Raw genomic sequence first — 23,950 nt, 5'->3', positions numbered from 1 at the left:
GGTCACATCTTCTCCTAGCCATTAGATATAAAGTTGCATGCTTGGGGTGTGTCATGAAGTTCGAAAAATTTCTTTTGAACTTTGAGTTGAGTCAATAACACACTCACAACCTCCTGATTTAAAATCTAATGTATAAGAATGATTGTGATCTACTTGTATTAAAAGTAAATGATCTCTTAATATACTTTCCTAAATGGGTGATTGGGTGAGTTTTTACGAAAAAACCCACCTATTTACTCTTATATCCTCTTATGAGCATGAATCCCCCCTCTCAATCGTTCTACATAAGTTTCTCCAGAGTTTAATGCTTCCTGAGCAATTATTTTTTCGAATAAATATTGTATAAGGTTTAAGAAAAAGTTTATACAAGGCATAGGCTTGGCAATATAAAGCCTATAAAAAAAACTCTCTTCTTTTTTTTTATAAATATTCTTAACTTGATTAAACAAATCTACTCAAAAAAAATTACATGATAAGAAATAGCTAGAGCGAGCAATGAAGCCCCTTCTTTGCCCAGTTATCCGGAATCGCCAAGGTGGCCGGTCCCAATTACTTTAACAAGTCCGATTTGGCTCGCCCGAGGTTTTTCCCACTGCTTTTTTGACATACAGGCTAGGCACCATTCTAACCACACTTTTTCTTAGAGTGCGTTCATGATTCATTGACCATTAAACGACCAACATGGCTACATACTCGCATAGCCCTTTGCTTTTAGATTTGACGATTGTGCCCCACAATTTACATCCACGTATGCACCAGTCGGCCCATTGAACTGAAATATGTATGGTGTATATATGGAGTGATATCCAAAACGTGTGGTGAGCTTTCAAGTTGAGGCTCTTTGGCCAGTGTCAAAAGATGTGTGTGTTTGATGCTGTTTCTCTCTCTAACTATCAATTCCTCAGCAATGTCTCTCTCTCCCTCTCTTCCCCGCCTAAACTCTTCCTTCATATCCAACTCTCGTTTAAAGCTTTTCTCTTCTCCCCCCAAATGCACAGCAAGGATCCAACGGCCACCCTCTTCTTATCCATGCATCAACGCCATAGATCTCGACCAAAACACAGTCTCTCTCTCTCTCCAAATTCATGGGTTTTTCGTAATTTATGAATGACCTTTATTTATATCCTCTCTCTCTCTTAATGGTGATTTCAGGTGGTGGCAATCTCTGTCGGGGTGGTCAGCATTGCGGTGGGCATAGGAATCCCAGTGTTCTATGAATCCCAAATAGATAATGCAGTTAGTACTTAACCCCCCTTCACTGGTTCTTATTTTTGGGACTTTTGCAGGAATATTGATTCTTTATTGGTAAATCTTTGTCTTCACACATATAAGTAATGTGCTTGAAGTTTAGATGCTTTGTTAGCCATTATTAATGTATTGTATTATCAGATAGCTGTGTTGTGCATACCTATTTTTAAACTCATTGTCAAACATTTGACTTATCAAAAAGCTATTTTACCTCTAGATACATGTAGACCATGTATAATCTAAACACACATGAATTGTGTCGAAAGACGCAGAGACTCTTCCCTTTTTGTTCATATTCAATATTCCCAAAGACAATGCATGTGTTTTTCATAGATTTATACACATTTAAGTTGGTTGGTTCTCCTTTGTTTCTTTTTCCAAACTGCTAGGTACAAAAAAGAAGCAAGATTCTGAATGCTATACCACTCTCAAGCTCTCAAAACAAATTTCTTTTTTTTTGATAATTTAGTGGGGATGACGAGCCCCTACCCTTTTTTGAAATCATTAGTGGTTTTTTAATGCGTTAAGTGAAAATGAAATCCTAAACCTTAGTAAGGCACAAGTGGTGCTACCACCACGACCCCAACCCCATTCTCAAAGTGCGACACTACTGATGGTAATAACATTGTGCAGGCAAAGAGGGAGAACAAGCAACCATGCTTTCCATGCGATGGAACCGGCGCTCGTAAGCTCAACCCTAACTCAACATTTTGATCTATATTACAACGGAACAACGCAAACACCATATGCAATCTGATTTCAATAAAACATCTCTCTCTCTCAGAGGCAGTTTGCCACTGGATCATATGCTTAGGGTGCTTTTAACCATTTTACAAGCGAAATAGTCATACCTCTATATGGTTGAAAATGTGGTTATTGTAGAGAGGTGCAGGTTTTGCATGGGTACTGGCAATGTGACGGTGGAACTGGGGGGGGACGAGAAGCAAGTCTCACGGTGCATCAATTGTGAAGGCGTAGGCTCCTTGACTTGCACCACGTGCCAAGGCACTGGTATTCAACCTCGATACCTTGATCGCAGGTAAAAGCCAATCGAAGGAAAGCTCAACTCAAAATATGAGACAATTTATGAGCACCGATAACTCAAAAATATGACAAACACTCAGGCGTATTGACATCAGAAACTCAAATAACTGAACTTCTTGCAATATAAGTTTTTTCTTGCTATTAATACAAATTCCATTTCGCAGGGAATTCAAAGATGACGACTGAAAATATCAAAACCAAGAACACATCAAAACAACAAAGATCTATCAGAAAAACGATTACATGGTGCTCCCAGAAATACCTAGTGGTCAGATTCCGGCCACTGGATATTGGTGCATAGCATTTCAGTTGCTTTCATTGTTGTTAATGTAATAAAACTGAGCAAACAATTTTTCAGAAAAGATAGTACTGTGATAGCAACAATTGTTTACATAACCAAAACATAGTCAAGACTTCGCTTTCTTCTTTTGCTTGCCGGCTTCCAGTCTCTTTCTAGTAGCTTCAAACTCTTCTTCTGTTGGTTCAGAACCAAATTTATTGCCATTTTGGCTTTTGTCACCATATTTTGTTAGGAAGGACGAGAACATGGAATCAATCTGCTCTTTCCTTGCCTCTCTGCGTTGCAAGACGGCAGCCATTAGATCTGTTTCAGCTTTCTTCTTGGATCTGCAAAAACCAGAAAATAAGAAAGAAATTTTAATTTAGAAAAGTGCACTAGAAATTTCATGTTCATTAAATTTTTATGTATTGGAGTTCATTATTTTTTTATACTTATTGGATTGCTTGAGTATTTCCCATTGGAATGATATGGTGATCCCACTCCAAGTTCCCCCAGTGCGAAGTGTCAGCAAATGCATTCATTTATTTATACACTAGCAATAATGAGTACTTCGGTTTTCTACTTAAAAATTTTCATTTCATTAATACTTTTTTCTTCAACAAAGGGAAGAAAAATCATAAATTCTGTGGAACAAGCAAACCTACTTTTTTGGTCTCAGAGGGTCTATGGGTGGCTGTCTTTCAGCGATTTTCTTCGCCCATATATGATATGTCTTGGTCCCCTTTAGTTCTCCTATACAAAAGAAATTAGATTAAGTGACATTATTAGAAAGAGAAAAGTAAATAATTAAGGAAATAGGAAATAAAATCATTCTGAGAGTCCATAAATCTATGGTTTACTCCTGCTCATTGAGCACAGTGAGTTCAAGTGCAAAACCACAAGGGCAATTCAATGGAAAGTAAGGCTTGATAACGTCAGTCCATTTAATGCAATATATTCGAGATTCCACCATGGGCACAACAGAATTGGCATCATATCCAAATCCAGACCACACACACACTGCAAGATAACCGTATCAAGTTTTTGAAGCCAGGCGCAGCTGCCTCGGTTCCTTTCCACTCACCACCCTCATCATTTGACGTTATGGAAAATTTCTTCATTGAGACCATTGTGCTCATATTATGCACTAACCAAATGCAAAGTTGGAATATAGACTTTGTAAGCCACAACCCCACACATCTGGCATCCCAAACGAACACATACGTGTGGACAATATTAATGGTGCCCATTGTGACACCTTTGCAATTTTATATGGAATTGAATGAGAAGTACCTATACGTTGTAGCAATTGAGAGAATGAACTTTCGTAGAAATTTGCAATCTGGAGCTTGTAGACAAAAATATATAGGAATTTCTCCTTTATACTATGTAATATGATGGTCTTATACAGATTGAAAGGGGTGTGGAAATTATGCATCATTGACAGTAAACGAGAGGATAGAAAATTTCAGGGAAATTTCCTGCTTTGGCGCTTGTTAGCATAAGCATATAGGCATGCATTTATCTATTTCTATGTGATATTATGGTGATGCAGCTTGTGTGAATCGATGGTCCAGATAGGTTATCTTCCTCAGGCATCCAATTCTAAAAGATGAACAAAGGCTACATATTATTCTCCACTATTGGCAGCTGTCAGGAGTTTCCCAATTATACCATCCAAAAATTGAGATATTGCAAATAAACTTCTAATTCAAAGCATTCAAGGCCGGTTAATTCAACATTTGTAAACTGAAGCACCATTGCTTCTTGTTAGAAATAAAAAGAATAAGCTTTATTGTATTTGATGGACATAACTGTCATTTATATATAGTCCATATTTCTCTTATGTCTTTAAATAAGAACAATATTGTCCATAAGCTGTAATTAGGGTTATTATTTGACGTTACAAGAGGGGTAGAGGTCATAAGTGACCCCTAAGCCACTCACTTCCCCCCCCCCCCTCTCTCTCTCTCTCTCTCTCTCTCTCATTGTTCCTTTGCACAAGTAGAACATTGTATGGGCTGATGCTAGCTTAATTCATCCCAAAGACTAAATAGATGAGCATAACAGTCTCCCAGTGACACCTGTTTAAAATCACTTATTTGTTGCTCCAATTCATAAACCATTGTGTTATTTTTCTTTTGGGAATAGGACTCAAAAACTGCCTATAAGGAATTGCATACTGCAAAATTTGACTCCTTTCCCTACTAGAACTCAAGAGGGACTAACTAGGGGTGACCTTGCAAAATTTGACTCCTTTCCGTTTCCTCAATCATTCCTTTTCATAAATGTCACATATTTTGCCATCACCTATATATATTGATTAAGTTTTTCAAGTGAGATGACCAAGTATAGAATGAAAGGTATTTGCAGAATTTACCCAGAAGAGCTTGACTATTGCAACAGAAACACTGAATATACATAAAACGGCATGCAGAAAGCTAAGATGATCCTCTCAATTTTCTTCAATAATTACTCGAAGATTAGAAAATATTTCTGCCACAGAATCACTCTTGGAGGAAGAACTTTTATTGCGCAATAACTTGGTGGACGGACAAGGTTACAACTCCCAAGGCAATAACGGCCTTCCTCTCTTTTATTTCTATTGTTTAATGGAAACAAAAGAGCTATGTACAACCATACTCAAGTTAAAAACTCAACCTAAGATGTGACCACCTACCTCAATACACGACTTGAGCTCCAGTTTGTAAGAGAGAGATGCTTCTGTCAAACTAAAGTTATAAAAAAGATCATGAACATAATGAACTCACCATAGAGCTTAATGTGAACTCCAAAGATGATGGTGATAGACCTGCCAACCCCACCTTATAAAGACAGATGGCTAGTGTCTATCTTATCTTACACATTCTTGAATTTTGCCATGTCATTAATATCCATTGTGTTTGAGATTTTCCTTCATTTCAGTTGACAGTTGTTCACTACATTAGCTGTTAAGTTCAAAGCAGTTTGCTTCAAGGCCTGCTATCCTTCCTCATTCTCAAACGAGTTTAAACCCACGCTAAGGTTAATTGCACAAGTTGCCTAACTGCTAGGTGGTCAGCCTATTTTTTGAAGTTATTCACAATAAATTACTGATGTATATGCATACAAAAATTTCTTACGAGAAATGACTTTTCAGGCATCCCTCTAGTAGCCGAGGGAGAGACAACAAAAAGTACACGAGAAAAAAAATTGGGCAGAGAGGGGGGTGTGCAAGACGAAAAAGGAGACTGGAAGAGAGAGAAGGCATGTGAGACATGGAATGAGTCAGGGTAGAGAGGAGTGAGAGAAAATGCACAAGATGAGAGTTCATTTAGAGGGTGAGAGAGAACAGATGGAAGGGCAGAGAGAGAAACCAGCAAAGAGGAATGTGTGCGCTGAGTGAAAAGGTGTGCAATGTGGCGCAAAGAAGAAGTGACCAAGAAGATAGGCAGAGAGGTAGAGGAATAGAGAGAGAGAGAGAGAGAGAGAGAGAGAGAGAGATCCAAGTATGAGACTATGAAGATAGGCAGAGGGGTTGAGGAATAAAGATGGGACTCAGCTTCAACACTAGCAGCAACATCAACAGCCACCTTGGCTAGAGCATCTGCCGCCACATTGGCCCTCCTTCCATATACTATGAAAGCCGACTCAAAGAGACATGCAGATATCCCAAATCCTGTCAAAAGTATGAGAAAGACACCAAGGAGCCCATAAAATGGTTTTCTTTGAATCTCCTACCACAATAAGGTTCCTGACCATAAGAGAGTTTCAAACCCTAAGACCTTCCAAGACTGCTCGAGCCTCGGCCCAGGTAGAGTCACCATTCTCAAGTGAACCACAAAAAGACGATAAAATATTGGCTTCTTCATCGCTGAAAAATACTCCCAAAGCCAATAGGTCCAGTCCAGGAGGGACCATAAAGAGGATTGAGAGTGATGATGTCCTTCCAATTGGTTAGAAAATCTGATCTGGAGAAATGTTCGAGGATCTTATGATTGGATGCCCAGAAAATGGTCATGTCGCGGAGCTGGTCCCAAATGTATGTAAGTATCTCTCGTCCCTCTCCCTCCTTCCCTTGATCTCTCTTTCTATTATCTCCCTCTTAATTACTCCCGGTTATTGTATTTTTAACTTGGTGTCAAAGCAAGGTTACTTCACGAGGTTTCTTTTGACCCTAAATATGTGATCTGGCCATTCAAAGGTGTCCAAAAGCCGCATGTTCAGACACCCTAGATCTGGAAAAGGTGGAATAAAACAAGGGGGGGAACCCTAGTTTTTGCGACCTAGATCTGATTGTTGTGGTTCGAAGGTGTTAAGGTCAGTGTTTGACCCCATAAATGGATCGAAACCTTGTATGTGTCTTGTGAAAATCAATTTTCTTCAAAATCTATTGCATGTTTGAGGTGTTTTGAGTGGCTATCTGTTTTCATTAGCTACTTTCCTTGGTGATTTTTTTTTTTTTTTGTATTTTGGTCAATATGTCAAGCATAAGTGACTCTGGACACTCTTCCACCTATACTAATATTTCAGGTGTATCCTCCCATATGGGTATCAATGGAGATAAAATTAAAACCACAAATTACAACTATCAAACTTGATGGGTCGAATTATTTAGAGTGTCACAGTCAGCAAAAATGTTTATTACTGGAAGAGGGAACTTGGGGTATATAAATGGTAAGATTATTAAATATGAAAAAACAAATCCCTCATATGACAAGTGGGAAACTAAAAATCTGACGGCGATGTCTTGGCTATTACACTCCACGTAACGATTAATTAATAGGGCTTTTTCGTTCATTAAACTACAAAAGAGATTTGGGACTCTAGAAACCAAACTTACTCTTAAAGCAAGAATGTAACTCAAGTGTACCAGTTGAGATAGGAAATTTCTCATCTTTGAAAGGGGGAGAGGTTACTTGTAGAAAAATATTTCTTCACTTTGTAGTATGTGGGAGGAGTTGGATCGTTATCAAAAGTTTAAACTGACCTATAAAATAAATGGGGAGAAATACAAAGAGTTTGTAGAACAAAATCAAATTTTTTAGTTCTTCGGGGATCAAACCCAAAGTTAGAATTAGATAGGGTGCAAATATTCAGTAGGGATACTCTTCCATCAGTTCACCAAATACATTCCTTTGTCTAAAGTGAGGAGAGTAAAAAAGAGTCATGCCTCCTAGTCATGTACTTGATTGATATGCTCTTGTTTCAGAAATAAAAAAGGTGTGGAACTCAAAATTTGGAAAAAGGGGCATAATCAAGGAGATAAAAGTATGACCATTGTGGTAGAAATGGTCATACTAAAGAAATTGGATGGGAACTGGTTGGTCGGCTAGCTAAATTTAATCATCCAAGTCAATTAAATGCTCACAAGGCCTCATCCACTAGGAGTTCAGCTGCTGCTAACACCGATAGGCCAGTACAAAATGCAATCCAATCTTCAGCTTCTACTTTGAAAGAGATCATATCAATCACAAAAGAGGAGATTGAAAGTCTACACCAATTGTTCACATAGTTAGATGACCCATCCACAACCTCTACTTCATCTTTAGCACACTCAAGTACTCATGCTTTTGCTAATCATGCCGCTTTTGTTCTGTCCAAAAAATCATGGATTAATGATTCAAGGACATCGGATCACACGACCAGTATGTCATCCTTGTTTCCTCCTGTTCTATTTGTTCTAGTAGAGACGAAGTTAAGATTGTTGATGGATCTTTTTCCTTTATCGCTGGAAAAGTTACTGTACATGTTTCTCCTCAAATGTCATTGCCACCGGTTCTTCATGTCCCCAGCTTTGCTACAAACTTAATGTATGTCAGTGGCATTAACAAGAGTCTGAATTGTAGTGTAATATTCTTTCCTTCCCGTTGTGTTTTTCACGGTCTGGATAGGAGGATGACAATGGCAATGATCATGAAGCTGGTGGTCTCTACATTCTGGACTTGGCAATAACTACATCTCAAGTCTTGTAATCCAGTTCCAGTGTCAATAAGGGTCAAATTTGGCAGTGGCATTCTCCAACTTGGTCATTTGTCCTTTCAGTCCTTAAAAAAGTTTGTTTTCTAGGTTGTTTATCTCTACTAGTGTGTCTAAGTTTCAATGTTGAGGTATGTAAGTAGTCAAAATATTGTAGAAACTCTTATTTACCAGGCAATAATAAAAGCAAGGTTCCTTTTGCTATTGTTTATTCTGATCGTTATAGGCCCCTTCTCTTGTTGCATCTTGTTTTGGCGTCCGATATCTAGTTTCTTTTGTGGATGATTTCTCTCAATGTACATGGATCTACTTTATAAAAACTATAGACAAGGTTCCAAATGTCTTTAAGGTCTTTCACAAGATGATTCTCACTCGATTTGATACTAACATTATCGTACTTCGATCTGATCATGGTAGGGAGCATTGCAATGGAGAGCTGCAAGCCTATTTGGATGAGCATGGAATAACACATCAAAGTTCTTTCAATTATACACCACAACAAAAAGTGTAGTTAAAAGAAAGAATAGGCATCTTTTAGAAGTGACTCGCGCTCTCCTCTTGAGTATGAATTTAACCAAAAAATTCTGGTCTAAAGCTGTGCTCACTACATCTTATCGTATTAATCTAATGCCATATAGTGTTTTATAGTATATCGTATTAATCGGATGCCATAAGCTGTGCTCACTACATCTTATCGTATTAAACTTCTCTGTCCTAATCGTCCATTGTTCCATGTTCCCCCTAAAGTCTTTGGATGTCGTTGCTTTGCTAATGTTATGGGTCCATACCATACAAAATTTGATCCAAAATCTGTAAAATATATTTTTCCTGGTTATCCATCTTCATAAAAGAGTTACAAATGTCATGATCCAGTATTAGGAAAAAAATTATCTCAATGGATGTAACCATTGTTTGAGTCCACTCCCTTCTTTCCCACCTTTCTTTAGGGGGAGAATAATGTGAAAGAGAGGCCCTATGTTCCACTTCCCATCCCTATGATTTCTGATTTTGGAACTCAAGATGAAAGTGGGTGCATTCTCATGATGTTGACAAAACCGAAAAAAAAAAGAAGAATTAAAATTCTATTCTCGACTAAAACGGAAGGACGTGGAGACCACCATAGCTGATAGACCTTCTTGCCAATAGTATACCTCTGAGCCAGATAATCTCTTATCCAAGATAATATTCCTGGACCCTAGTGTGGTGATTTTGATTTGCCAATTGTTGTAGCAAAGGTAGATGAAAATTACAAAATGCACCCAATTAGTAATTTTGTGTCTTATGAGTCCTTGTCTTCCTTTTATCATGCCTTCATATCTTCTGTGTCTTTTGTTTTTTACTCCTTTCAGTGTTAAGAAGCTTTATCGCATCCAAAGTGAAAATACATTATGTGCAAGGAGATGAGGGCATTCATGAAGAATGGTAATTGGGATAGTATTTACACAATAGAACACAAGGTTGATGGTACAAATGATAGCTACAAGGCACGGTTAGTTGCCAAGAGGTTGACTCAAACTTATGCAATACACTACAAGGACACATTCACTCATGTGGCTAAGATGGACTCCATTTTTTGTCGTTTTGCACGTGACAGCTAACATGGAGTCATTGTTATATCAACTAGATGTCAAGAATGTGTTTCTTCATGGAAAATTGCAAATGTAAGTTTATATGATTCCTCCACCTGAATTTAGAAGTCTTGCAAATGAAGAAAGTGTGTAAATTGATAAAGGCATTTATGGACTAAACCAGTCTGGTGTTGTCCAAAGTGTCGGGTATACTCAAAGTCATGTTGATCAAACCTTATTTGTGAAAAGTACTAAGGTCAATACCATTGCCTTGATCAAATACGTGGATGATATTGTTGTAATAGGCAATTCTCCTAAGGAAATTCTACAATTCAAGAGTTTCTTAGCAAGGGAATTTGAAATTAAGGATTTAGGCCCATTTAAATATTTTCTTGGAATAGAAATGACCAAGTCTAAGGGCGTGTTTGTTTGCTGGAAGATAAACGTTCCATGGAAAAAGGAAGTTCTTCTTTGCTGGGAAGTGGAATGTTATCTTCTGGAAGGCTTAAAGAAATTTGGATACATGTGTTCAATAACCTACTGGAATGTTAAGAAAGTTTTGAGTATATGTGTTTGATTACCTGCTGAAATGTTGACGAAGTTCTAAGTACCTATGTTTGATTCATCTTATAACTTTTGAAATGGAGACCTGTCAACCTAATTTTAATCATTTGTTCATGTTTTAGTGATATGGGGCAGATATGTCACGTATGAAGGAAATAATTATGACATTCCTAGTCTTCAAGATGTCCAATGAAAAATATGCTTTTATAATGTGGTCTTTATATGATACATGGCATTGAATGGATGTTAGGTTTTATTCTCGTATTTTTTTTTTGAAGGATAATATATATATATATGGGGAATAATTTCATGTCACTGTGTTATTGTAATATAATGAAATCACACTTCTAGAACACCATATTTGGTTTTGTATGACTCCAAATTTTGCATACACACTCCTTGCATCCCAATAATCAGTACCAAATAAAATAAAATTCAATTTGCACCCCTAGATATGGTTGACATGAGTGCCCTCCAAAAAATGAAACTCGCCCATCCATTTGGTGAATTTCAAGATCTAGGCCTTTACAAATTCAAAATCATTTTTTTATTTTATAACATTTGTTAATCTAATGATATTGAAGCTATTTTGGAAAGGAAAAAAATATTTCTAAGGCCTAAATCTAAACATCTCACTAAAATGGACAGCCTATATTAGTTGGTCTCAAAAAGCATCTTTTGAAGTTTGTTTTCAATTTTTTCTTTTTTGTATTGTACATTAAATTAAAAAGAGTGTATATTAAAAAATTAGAGTTAAACAAATGGGTTTAACATAGTTTTTGAAGGTTGTTTCATTATATTACTATACAACCATTGCATAAAATCACTTTCTTATACATACATACATACATACATATATATAGGATGAGACTACAAGATGCCTATGGGCGAAACTGAACAATATTTTCGCCCATAGGCTCGGCATCGTCCTATTTTTTCGAATAGCATGGATTAAAGACCGCCACAGACATAGCATGTCTTTGGCGTTCCGTTACAGGCATAGCATGTCCTTGATGGGCTTTTTTTCACGCAAAAATTGTACAGGGACCGCCACGGCTCCCGTAGGTCCATAGCGATTTTTAGGCAAAAGCATCACAGACACAACATGTTCATGATGGGGCAAAACAATGTAGCCATTCACTTATAGACGTTTTTAAGACTTTTCTATATATATATATATATATATATATATATATATATAGCAGTTTTTAGGCAAAAGCATCACAAACACAACATGTTCATGATGGGGCAAAATACTGTAGCAATTCGCTTATAGCCATTTTTAAGACTTCTCTCTCTCTCTCTCTCTCTCTCTCTCTCTCTCTCTATATATATATATATATATATATATATATATATATATATATATATATATATATATATATATATATATATATATATATATATATATATATATATAATTTAACATGTAAATCCCACTCAGTCATCATAGGTAATACGCATATGTTTCGTGAGTATCCATCGGATGAAAATATGGATATGGACATGGATAAAGAAAGTGGGTATTGACTCGGAATTTCTTGAAATCGAGGACCCAATGCATACGCAAGTATCCATCTGACATGCACATGTGTACAAGCATGCAAACAAACACATATGCCACCAACAAAACTGTACGCACTAAAATGTCTAAACACTTATCATAAAGGACAGAACATCCTTTATACAAACAACACAATTACCCCATGGCTAGGTTGAGGCTCCATCTCTGAATTTGGGGTTCTAAAAGGTACTCTTTAATAAGGGATATACACCAATGGAGTACATTTCTGTAAGAGCTATGAGAATGAAAAACAACATCACATGACAATCATCTAATTTAATTGTAAAAGGGAACATCATCATGGTCTTATGGTAGCTAATGGAAAGCATATAAAACAAGAATAAACAGGGTAAGAGACTGTTAATCAATATGAAGAATACAATTGAAAATTTCAACAATCCTCCTTCACCAATATTTTTTGATGTAACCCCCCCTTCACCATTATAAGTCTACAGAAACAAAGAAACCTCTAACTATTCACATCTGCAATGCCATTGCATCTCGCAGTTGAACATTGTCTTCGTGATCATTTGGTCCCTGAATTGGTTGTGAATATCATCTACCTTCCGCCCCCTCCGCCTATTCTCTTTCAACCCTCTGCCGGAATCGCATCTCCCACCAACTATTCGCTCCTCGTGAAATCATGATGTAGTTATGCAAAATCGACATTGCAATATATTCTTTCCCATTTCATTACTCCTTTTTTTTTTGGGTAAGTCAGTGGGGGAGAAGGCCTTCTACCCTTTTTTTGTTAATATAAAATTAAAATAGTAACAACTCATTATTTTACGACCCTATAATAAGGCAGTTGCACTAAATCATCAAGTAAAAGCAGGGAAATAAAGTTTGGTAGTCAGGAGCACCAGATAGTAGCTCTAAAACTAAAAGAAAAAGGGTAAGTCGTTGGGGATTTGGGCCCCTACCCTTTGGTGAGAATGGAGTCAGAGATTTCATCATGGGGCTCAGCAGTACTACCATCAAGGGCCCAACCCATTCTCAAAGGTGTTTTTGACAAGGTTACATAAGAATGAAACTTGATACATTGGGCTATCAAAACCTAACCTCTAGACGTTGGCCCATTTCATTACTCCTTGGTTGCTGTATTTTTAACTCATACAAATAGGTCGCGAATGGCCTCATTAAAGACATTGAGGTTGGCTATCGTTTGATACAACTACTTTATGAACAAGAGCAAAACAAACTTCTGTCGAATATCGGCTAGCAAAGATTTTTACTACAAATATAACCAAATCACACCATCAGTTTCTACTTAAAAAACTTGTGCTCTTACATCCTATAACACAGATCAAGGTTAAGAGTTGTTTCTAACACGCTTTTCCTATTTATATGCATAGCATTATATGTATTGCCCATAAGACATTATATTCTTATAACATGTAAATTAGATTATCTTGGCTTTTTTGTATTTGCTTATGGGTAGTTTGGTCACTATTCATCGTAACATGGCATATATGAAGGTTTTGAAATACCATATATTTTAATGAAGCTTTCCCCTCAAGTGGAGGGTTTCCATTATTCTCTTTATCTCTCTTTCATGTTCATCTTCAAGCGCATTAGGTTGTCACTAACACTTATTCCCAAAAATGCAAACAATGGTTACAAAAAGAACTGCTGAATATTGCTCCAATTGTCCTCTAAACATAATGTCTCAAGAGTACATCAATTAGAAGAATCAAGGTTTTGAGCTAGAATTGTAGGTTTGACTCATGATAACACAGCAATTCAGAATCTAGCTAGTAAAAGTGACTCCAACTTACAAAAGAACTAATGGCGTGTAGGCAACTTAGTCATGAGGCTTTTAACAAACTCCCCCTGAATAGAAATTTTGAACAGTCTTTTTGTATTTAGAAAATAACAGAATGGAAAAAACAAAACAAAAAGGGCCATATAAAGTCAGTTATGGAGAAAAGCAGATAAAAATACAATGTTTAAAATATATCTCCAAGGATGTGAAATTCCAACATCCAGTAATCACTTACTGCAAAATTGATCACATCTCATGAGGTCTGGCAATGTTTACAAAGTGAAAAGAATCAGACCACCTCAAGTTGTTATCGCACCACTTGATTGACATAAAAGTCGAGGAATGACAAACCACGTAAAAATTTGATAGTCTATTAATATTTAGAATGAAAATGTATGCAGAGAAAGAAAACAAAGGGAAGAAAAATAGGCTATTCAAAGTCAACTAGAGACAAGTGGATGAAAGGCCACTGCTTAATATTAAATCCTAACATCTAGTAATCATTTACAATGAGATTGATACCCTCACACAATGTTTGGGAATGCCAATTGCGTGCAAAACAACAGTACCTAAATGATAGATAAATGTATTATTTTAAATTTTTTAATGGTTTTGTTGACACAAGGAAATTCCTAAAATAAATGGCAATATATTGTATCTAACCCAGGTCCCAGATATCAAGTCATGCTTAAAAAGTAACCATTAGGGATCTAAAGCAATGGGTACAGAGATTAAAAAAGCATCAGAAAAAATTCAAGTTTCTAAAATAGAAAGCAATCTCTTATCAACAACCTTAGCCCAACAACCTTAGCCCCAATTCATGTTTAAAATCTGGACTTCCAGGTTTTCTGCAAAATATAAGAAGCATCTGCTCCTCTCCGGATGATGTAGGAACAAAAAAATTTAATAGGGAATTGAAATGAAGTTCTGTGTAACAATCATCAAGCAATCCTACATGAATATGTTATGAAGGAAATTATCATATTTGCACCAAATGAAAGAAAATAAAAAGTCAAACCTGCAGCAATTGCCACATCAACAATATCCTTGAAACGATGTGAATCTAGCTTTTCATCAGAACATATCATCCAACTAAAAACTCTGCATTAACATTTTTCAGATGATCAACGTCATTCAGTTGACAAAATTGCATGGAAAATCTTAAGAGAACTTAATTATCAAACCCAAAAGGAAAAGAGGATCCATGTAACAATGTTCTTACTTGTCCATATTGCCCTTGCATTTCTTGTACAATTCCTTCAAGTCCACCTTCTCTGTTTCAGATCCTCTATAATTAGCTTCAAATTCTTCAATATCTTCTTCAGTAACCTATTAACAACATGGACAATACAATTACTGTGCATCAAAATTCATGAACTATGAGAAGGAATTAAAATAAAGGGGGCAAAATTGAAGGGGGAGAAAAGAAAGAGAATGTGAAAAACTGGACCTAAAGCTAAGGAAAAGGATGATAATGCAAGGTAGTATATCGGTCACCTTCTGGTATATTGTCCTGAAGTACTCATACAAACTTTCAACAGCAGCACCACCAAGCTCCTGGAAAAATTTAAATGAGAAGAGCAAGTAGGTCACAGATTATTATAAAAGAAAAATCCAGTGGGTCATTTTACCAATTACAAACACCAAAAAAAATTATTACAAATTTAAAACAATAATGACCCATCATAACCCAGTTAATAATAACTCACAGCATCATCCACACAACCAGTCTGATCATACAGTGCCCTTTTCTCTGGGTCTCCGAGAATTGATATCACCTTCTGCAAGAGTTGAAACTTCTCTTTGGCATCCTGAAAGTAGAATCAGAAAAACCAATGATGTAGCTGGGAGTAAAATAAGAAAGGTAGCAGAGTTTTACATCTGTAAAACCAAGTACTTTGAAGGACAAAGTACGCACCTCATTGCCAGGATTTTTGTCTGGATGAAGACGCAAAGCCAATTTATAATATGCCTTCTTAATTTCCTGTTGTGATGATGTCCTTTCCAATCCAAGTATCTAAAGACAATGATGCATTAAATCATTAAAAAAAAAAAAAGGGCATACGAGATAGGATCTAGACCCAAAAATTAAATGTATTTACCAAAACTACAAAATTAACAATAGTAATACAACTCGTGGTCCTGTGCAAACCAAAATTATCTTTAAAACCTAATCTATCCCACTTTCATATTTCATGTAAACAGTGAAACTCTTGAGTCACACGCTATCTTTGTCCCATCTTTGCATGTACCTCCTCCTGTTCTTCCATTTCGTTTCCTTTCTCTTCTTACTTAACTTTTATGATGCGACCAAACATTCAACAGGAGTCATGGACTCTGTTTTCTTAACTGCTTCATTACAGCTCTTGTAATCAAATGTTTTTTGTTTCCTTTTTCTTTTCCTTGAATCAAACTGAAACCCATCCTGAACAATGGATTATGGAGATTGGATTACAGCGTCTTCTTTTTCTTATATTTCCTTTTCCCCAAAGTTATACTCTTTGGGGGTTAAGTTGCTCTCAATTCATATCCACAGACAAGTAAAACAAAATGAAATCATTAGTTTTCACTTCAAAAAAACTGATCACTAGTGACCATTAATCATATCGACTAAGGGGAATATGCCATGAGATATCATGAATTACGCTTGTAACAGGACAGACATTTTGCACTGGATGAGCTTGGCTAAAGAAAATACCAATCCATGAGCAATTATTCTTCTTTATTAACAGAAATCAATAAACCAATTTCCATGCACATAAATCCTATTATTTCTTACCTAAAATACGCACCAAATATGATCAGATAATGAGAATGGAAGCCTTAGAATATTAAGTCATGCCAGACAATAATTGTTTCCTTTTTTTTTGAAGTATCATGCCAGATAATAATTTATCAAACATAAACCCTAAAAATAGGCAAAAAGCTGCGAATAAAGTCCAGAAGAACGACTAGTTCATGGAAAAGTACAAGGAAAAAGGCCCTGAGGATCATGAAGATTGGGGATAGAGAAGCTTGCCTCGTATAAACTCTTCTCTTTGGTGCCAGAATTGGATGCCTCTTCTTGAACTGCTTCCTCTGTTTCCTCTTCCGAAACCCTAGGTTTCTTCTTCTTACCCATTTTTAAGCAAAAATAAATAAACACAAATTTCCTCTGGGGAAATGTATCCTCTCGCAGAAATGGGGGTCGGCGAATGAACAAAACCTGATAAGATGACTGATGACTTTCCCTATATAAAAGGCTTGGCCTTATTTCCCTCCATTTTTATTTATTATAACTTTTAGTTTGTTTCTTGGCGGGAGTACATCTGAAGGTAGAGAGGGAGAGAGGCGGGAGTATACGCACAGGGAGAGGAGAGAGAAAGGAGAGGTCGAGAGAGCGGGATGTCTCCCTGCAGCATAGAAGTTCGATCTTTCACCTTATCCAACCGTTCATTCTGGGATAAGATTGTTTCAATTACGAATGTTATGTCTCTATATTATTTTATGTTTAATTATTTTAAAAAATTATTTTGATATCAAATTTTGGACGTTCATTTTTGTATTAAACTTACACTAACAAAAAATATAAAAAATATATTTTTAATAAAATAAAATGATCAAAAGACCTTTAAAAGTTTCAAATGATATTTTAGTTATTATATTTTATTGCAAATTTATTTTTTACAGGTGCACCCAATGAGAAGATGATACATACCAAATTTTATATTTATACAATTTTTATAAAAAAAACTAAAAATAAAATTTGAGACGTCGGATCTAAGATCAAACGGTGAGTAGTTCTTTTGATCAAAATTTAATGGCTGGATGGTAGGAGGAGGATAGAACTTCTATGCTGTAGAGGAAGCATAGAAACCTTTTCCAATAGAGAATGGTAAGCAAGTTGACGAATAACAATTTAATATAATTATATTAATAATTTAATATAATGAGACTATTTATCTTTGGTACCATGTGGTCACAATTGATTTTGACTACTAGATGTGACATAGGGTAGCTACATTTATTTTATTGACCAAGCTCAAAGTCAAAAATTAATTTTTTCGAACTTTATGACACATCCAAGCTATCAAATTTGACATCGGATGGTTATAAATAGTTGTGGCCTCCATGTATGAAATGTAAATGATCTCTTTGTATACAACCCCCTTAAAATATCAATAATTGATTTTGTTCTAATAATTGAAAGCTAAAAAGTCAAATAAAAAATATAGATCGCTAAAAATTAGATAAGTAAAAATATTATAAATATTCTGAATTGACTAAAAAAGACAGTGAAAATTTATATACGTAAAGATGACGCATGATAAGATTATAATTTGTAGCTGTTCTATAAATACATTAAAGCCATCGAACAATAATTTTATCTCCTTACTATGATGAGGATAATACTTGATAAATTTTTGTCTAAATTAAATACAACAATAATACTTGATCTATTGTCACGACACAAAATATATAACCTATTGTGGGCATAGAGTTAAACAACAATACTAAACATAATAACCCCATTAGTAAATAACAAGAACGGTAACCCAATGCACATTATTATTTTAAAAAAACACAAAAGACCGTTAATATATAACTAGCGGTAACTAAAACAAAAAAAAAACAAAAAAATACAAAATAGTGACCCATCCAAAATGCTTTGTTTTTACACCAATAAAATAAACAAAATTTCAAAATGTGAAATTAATTAAACTTCTACATGTAGAAACAAAGCAGCAAAAATCCTAACATTTGAATCTCACCATGAATTCTTAGTTGCTTAAATGTTTAGTTGTCATTAACCTCTCTTGTATGTTGATTCTCTAGGTTCGATCGAAGATTTTTTATCAGGTTAGTATTTCTTAAACTCTACTTATATTTTAAGACTTACGGTTGATAAATTATTTGTTGGTAATATATTTTTTATATTTTTTAATATACTTTTTTATAAACTATTTAATAAAAATATCTAAACCATAATTCAAATATATTAAACCAATGAAGAAGATAAACATCTCAATAAAATTATATTTTTAAAACGTTTTTTGAAATAATAAAAGATATGGACTTTTGTCGCTTCCATTAAAAAACGTTATTTTAAGATTTTTTGAAAAACTCAAATTCCTAATGGATTTAAAAAATTGGAAGTTTTTGAAAAAATCGTATTTTAAAGACGACTAGCATACTATGATTCAATGTACGTTTTCGGCGCTGTTGATATATGTGTAGCGCACGTGTGTTGAGTTTGTGTTTATGGCACCAACGGTGTTACCTTTCAAGGGACTGTTTGGATGTTGCGTAATTTCGAATGTTTGGATTTTAGCAGAAAAACTATTAACCGGTAATCGAAGGTCCTCCATCTGAAAAAAAACTTCTCTAAATCTCATTCATAAAAAAAATAAGTCGGAGCCAATTTTTTGTAAAGTCTGATTTTAATTTCCGGTCAAAAAGTGTTTTTCTAGTTCAGGAAAATTTGGTACTTACTATTTGCTCCATCATAAGGGTATTAATTGATTCAATTTGTGGATAGGACCAAAGTCACCATTTACCATTGATTCGGCATTTTGGATTGGAAATCTCTATACATTTGCGCTATAGTTATCAAGATCGGACCAAATGAGCAGTCCGTCGGGTTAGATTGTCAACAAGTGCTTTCATTAGTTTGGTTCAGAGTAAAAAAATTTTGAGTTCCCATTGATGGTCAAAACTGGTATTTTAGCGGTTTTGGCTAGTTTGAACTATGGTTTTGAATAGTAGGCCAGCCAAACAAAGTCGGTAACTTTTTTTGTCTCATATATTAAATATTTTAAACAATTGCTTATAATATTTCTTAGCATTATTAAAATTGGGATAAATTGATTCGGATGGCTATCAGTTTTGATTGGATTGGGCCCCTCGATCGTTTTGCAACCGGTCCGATCCTAACAACGTTGTTATGCGCCTATTGCAAAAAATAATGAAAAAATGTAAAAAAAAATATATTTCTATATGTGCAACTTTATACTTCCAAATAGATTTATCATATAAAATAGAAACAATTTTTAAAACTAAAATAAAATAGAATAAGAGATAATAGAAAAAAATAAAAGTGGACATAGGACAAATAGAAAGTTTAGATTTAGAGGAAAAAACCAAAGATTTATTAATAAATATAAAACAAACTTTAATATAATATTTAGAACAAGGAAATCCAAAACATGAAAGTTTCCATAGCACTCTATATATGATGAGAGAAATAGAAACAATTATAGTAGAAATTTATGATGAAGGATGTAGTTGGGAAAATGATGATTTACTCATGGAAAATTCATGAGAAAAAAGAAGCAAGAAATGTATAAAATTTATATATTTGATCTAAAAACATTGACTTCTATAAAAATGACTAAAGGAATTTCAAAAGTACCAGAAAATGATGAGAAAAATGTAATGATCCCAGTACTAGATAGTAAGAAATAAAAAAATTTATAAGAGTCAAGGGCATAGTTTTATACACTTAGGAATGATAAAAATACGAATATGTCCTCTATTAGAAAATGATTAAATGTGTTAATCTCAGTGTGTGTGGTAGATTATAGACATTTTAGTTTTCAAGATGCATTAATTGGAGGAATACAAGCTCTGTTACGTAATGGACCTGTTCATTTTGAAATGTTTTCAAATTTCATGGTAGCTTTAGAAGATAAAAATCTCAAAGAGACATTAATGATGAAGGTACAAACGAATGGATAAAAAATTAAATAAGATAGCTATAATGTTTCAGTACACTGTAGAGCCGGCTATAAATTAATAAAAACAACGATAAATTCTAAAACTATTAATAGTAGAAGAAAATGAGAGACCTTTTTCATATAAAATGATACTTTACACTGACATAAAATTATTCGTAAAACTATTCAATGGAAATATCTACCCTGGATAATGATGTAACGTATAATGGATTTTCAGTTAGATTTTTTTAAATAAAAAAAAAGAAAAGAAAAAAGAAAAAAGAAGCCCCTAATATGTCAAAAAATGAATTTTATGGTTGCTTTATTTTACCTCACTGATTTTTTAGATTTTCGGTAAATTTTGAGGTGCCATAGCAAATTGAGCATGACATATTATTGAATAACAAAATTAAAAATTAAATTACATATATAAATGAAAATATAAAACACAAACCGTTGATTTTCGGTAAGATTTAAAACAAAAAAAAATCCCAGTATGTCAGAAAAATAATTTCATGGTTTGGTTATTTTTTCTAACATTTTTTAGTGATTTCCGGTCGCTTTTAATGTGATATTACATATTGTATAGATCCAAAATTATCTCCTTTCAATTGCAATCTAAAATAGAAGAACGCAACTTCCCATTTAAAGAAACTCTTAACTTCAAATCCTAGCATTCAAGTTTCTTACAATTGTAAAACCTGGAGAAAAGAAAAGAAAAAAAAAAAAAAAACCTTATCTAAAAATTGGATTCTTGGCAGAGTCACGCTTTCATAGCCGGAAATCCTCACGTAGATGCTTGGTCCAGTTGACCGTTTAGAGAGACCAAGAGAGAGAGAGGAAGAGAAAGAGCAAGATAAAACAAAAATAAAATAAAACCTTGTAGGGGTTTTGCTCTTTTCGCAGGGTAGTTGGAAGATGCTAACCTCATACCGTATGGGCACTGCCCTAAATATTGGGGCATTACCCTATTTCAAAAAACTTTTTTAAAAACAAAAAGTGGTCAAAGGATGGCATCATCAGATCGAGGGTAATTTTTTTATTAACAAAGAAAACACGGGTAGACGGGACCTTCCACGTAAATTTTGCCTAACATTGCCTCAATTTGTATTTTAGGTAAATATTTTGGGTATGTACATAAATTACTTTTTTTCTCTTTACAATTTTCCCTAAAATGTCCCCAACTAGCAATTGATATATTTATCGTTGGTTTCAAACTAGTTTTGAACCGATGTTTTTAGTGGTTTTGAACCAATGGGTCACGTTTAGTATTGGGATTGTCCATGAAGATACTATTTATCTTTTATATATGGAAGTCACGATTATTCTCACTTATTATATGTCAAATTGGATGGCTTGGGGTAAGTCACAAAGTCCAATAATTGTTTTTTTATAATTTTATGTATATGCAATGACTTTTACAACCACCCGTTTTGAAATTTAAGGGGCAAAAATGATTACAACCTTCATGTATAAAAGATAAACGCTTTCTTTCAAAACAATTCCTTTAGTATAGTGGTTTTGAAGTAATGATAAAGATGTTGATCCAGATCTTCTAGTTTCATAAGTGATGTTTTGTACATGAAACCATATTTTGGGCGTAGTGGTGATAAATTCCAAATATATAGCATTTTGGGCAAAAAGAAAAAGGAGGAAAAGGAGTATATATGTAAAATAAAAAATGTTGATGACATTCTTTTTATTTGCTAATCATAGGAGATATTATCATAAACTTACAAATATTAAATGCGCCATAAAGCATGTCGTGCATTTTCTCCATCAGAAAAAACTCATTTAGGACTGCTTTTTTTGGATCATGAGATCACCATGTATCCTAGAATAAATAGGGATGCTGTAGGATACACCGGCCTAATGGTAGTCACACACATACTTGTACATATGATTTGTGACGGAAAATCTAATTTTATGGGATTGAATGCATGAAGATTGGTCAATTTTGGATATATATCTTAGCATTTAAAAACTCAAAACATATTTATTTTCTCTAAGGATGTTATTTATAGAAGGGACAAGTTTATATAAGGTTGCAACCTTAAAATGTACAACTACGGATGCACTTCAAAAATCCACCAAAAAAGGTTGTTTTAATATTGAAAAAACCCTCTAATTGATCATCTCGACATCGAGATGTATGACTAAAAAAAAAACAAAGATTTTGAATCCTAAAAATGGTGCATCTTACAACATATTATCTAGACCGTCCATTTTAAAGATTTTCATATGTTTATAGATCTACTTGATTTTAAACATTTGTTGAGTTAAAGGTTTTATAATTAGTTTATAAAACTAGATTTTGAGATAATATTAATAATATTTTAATCAAAATTATATGTTATGATAAAATTTAAAAGAATGCCTTAATTAAATTGTTTAAAGTTGCAACCGTATGGAAACTACACCCTTTATAGAATGTGTCATCCTCAGATAATCAAAGTACCACGCACCTCCAAATCATGCTAGAAGAGGCAGTTCCAGTATTAGGATCCTTACAATGGTATGAAAGTCTAATTCCAACCCTAATCATAAAATGGAAAGCTCAAAAAAATAATGAAGTTGAAGTATAAACACTTAGAAAATATTGAAAACAAGTAGTATCTATGATGTTACAAAATGTACCATTTTAAAAACTTTAAAATCTATTTTTATTACGTCAATGCATACTCAAGGAAGTTGAGATAATCAATTAGAAGGTCTTTCAACATCAAAACAAAAGTAGATTAACGATGTGCACTACTTCTTATGATATAATAAATGAGATTTATGCCTTACATAAAAATACCCATAAGATAAACTTTTAACATTCTACGCATGTGTTTTTGCATAATTTCCAAACACTCATTAAAAAATACATGATTATGGGTTGGAATAATTGCAAATCGATAAAAATATTAAATAATTTATTTATTGAGGGATTTTGATAAGTTTCCATTTTTTTCCTTATTTAGAATACTCATTTGCTGTTAGAAAGCAGTATACATAGCGTGCTTCCGCAGGAGAATATACTATACAGCAACTCCCTTCTACAAAATTGCTAATTGGAAGAATTTATTTATTCAAAAAATTGGGATCCATTTAGTATCAATAAATGATTGTTTTAAAATAAAATAAATTTGGATTTTAAGTTCTTGAACATTTAGTTATTTCTTTCCAATAATTGGATGATTCCCTATATAATTGTGGGACGTCGTTTTTTAGGCTATAGGTTAGGTTTTTTTTCTTTGAAGTTGATCATTGGGTTTTAGA

General features: G+C 34.3%; 2 protein-coding genes across 3 annotated transcripts; one reads left to right on the top strand and one right to left on the bottom strand.

Moving 5' to 3' along the window:
- The first annotated feature begins 809 nt into the window (after nt 1–809).
- LQY1 (DnaJ/Hsp40 cysteine-rich domain superfamily protein) lies at nt 810–2,722 on the top strand. The gene is made up of 5 exons (XM_006857182.4): nt 810–1,063; nt 1,153–1,236; nt 1,882–1,933; nt 2,131–2,287; nt 2,457–2,722. The coding sequence occupies exons 1-5, from the start codon at nt 872–874 to the stop codon at nt 2,476–2,478; spliced, it is 507 nt and encodes a 168-aa protein (XP_006857244.4). The 5' UTR covers nt 810–871; the 3' UTR covers nt 2,479–2,722.
- On the bottom strand, nt 2,378–17,452 carry LOC18446834 (chaperone protein dnaJ 6). 2 transcript variants are annotated; one of them, XM_088848247.1, is made up of 8 exons: nt 17,011–17,452; nt 15,910–16,008; nt 15,701–15,802; nt 15,489–15,548; nt 15,214–15,320; nt 15,010–15,092; nt 3,238–3,325; nt 2,378–2,919 (listed from the first exon to the last, which is right to left on the bottom strand). In XM_088848247.1, the coding sequence occupies exons 1-8, from the start codon at nt 17,110–17,112 to the stop codon at nt 2,700–2,702; spliced, it is 861 nt and encodes a 286-aa protein (XP_088704373.1). In that variant the 5' UTR covers nt 17,113–17,452; the 3' UTR covers nt 2,378–2,699. The 2 variants fall into 2 exon arrangements, with proteins under 2 accessions (XP_088704373.1, XP_011627994.3); XM_011629692.3 differs by lacking the exons at nt 2,378–2,919; nt 3,238–3,325 and adding an exon at nt 12,543–12,848.
- Between the last annotated feature and the right edge of the window lie 6,498 nt (nt 17,453–23,950).

The sequence above is a fragment of the Amborella trichopoda genome, chromosome 9, assembly GCF_054954075.1.
Source record: "Amborella trichopoda isolate Santa Cruz 75 chromosome 9, AtrichopodaSantaCruz75HAP2 v2.0, whole genome shotgun sequence".
Lineage (NCBI taxonomy): Eukaryota > Viridiplantae > Streptophyta > Magnoliopsida > Amborellales > Amborellaceae > Amborella > Amborella trichopoda.
Note: the sequence above shows the minus strand (reverse complement) of the source record. Positions and strands in the feature narration are given on the sequence as shown.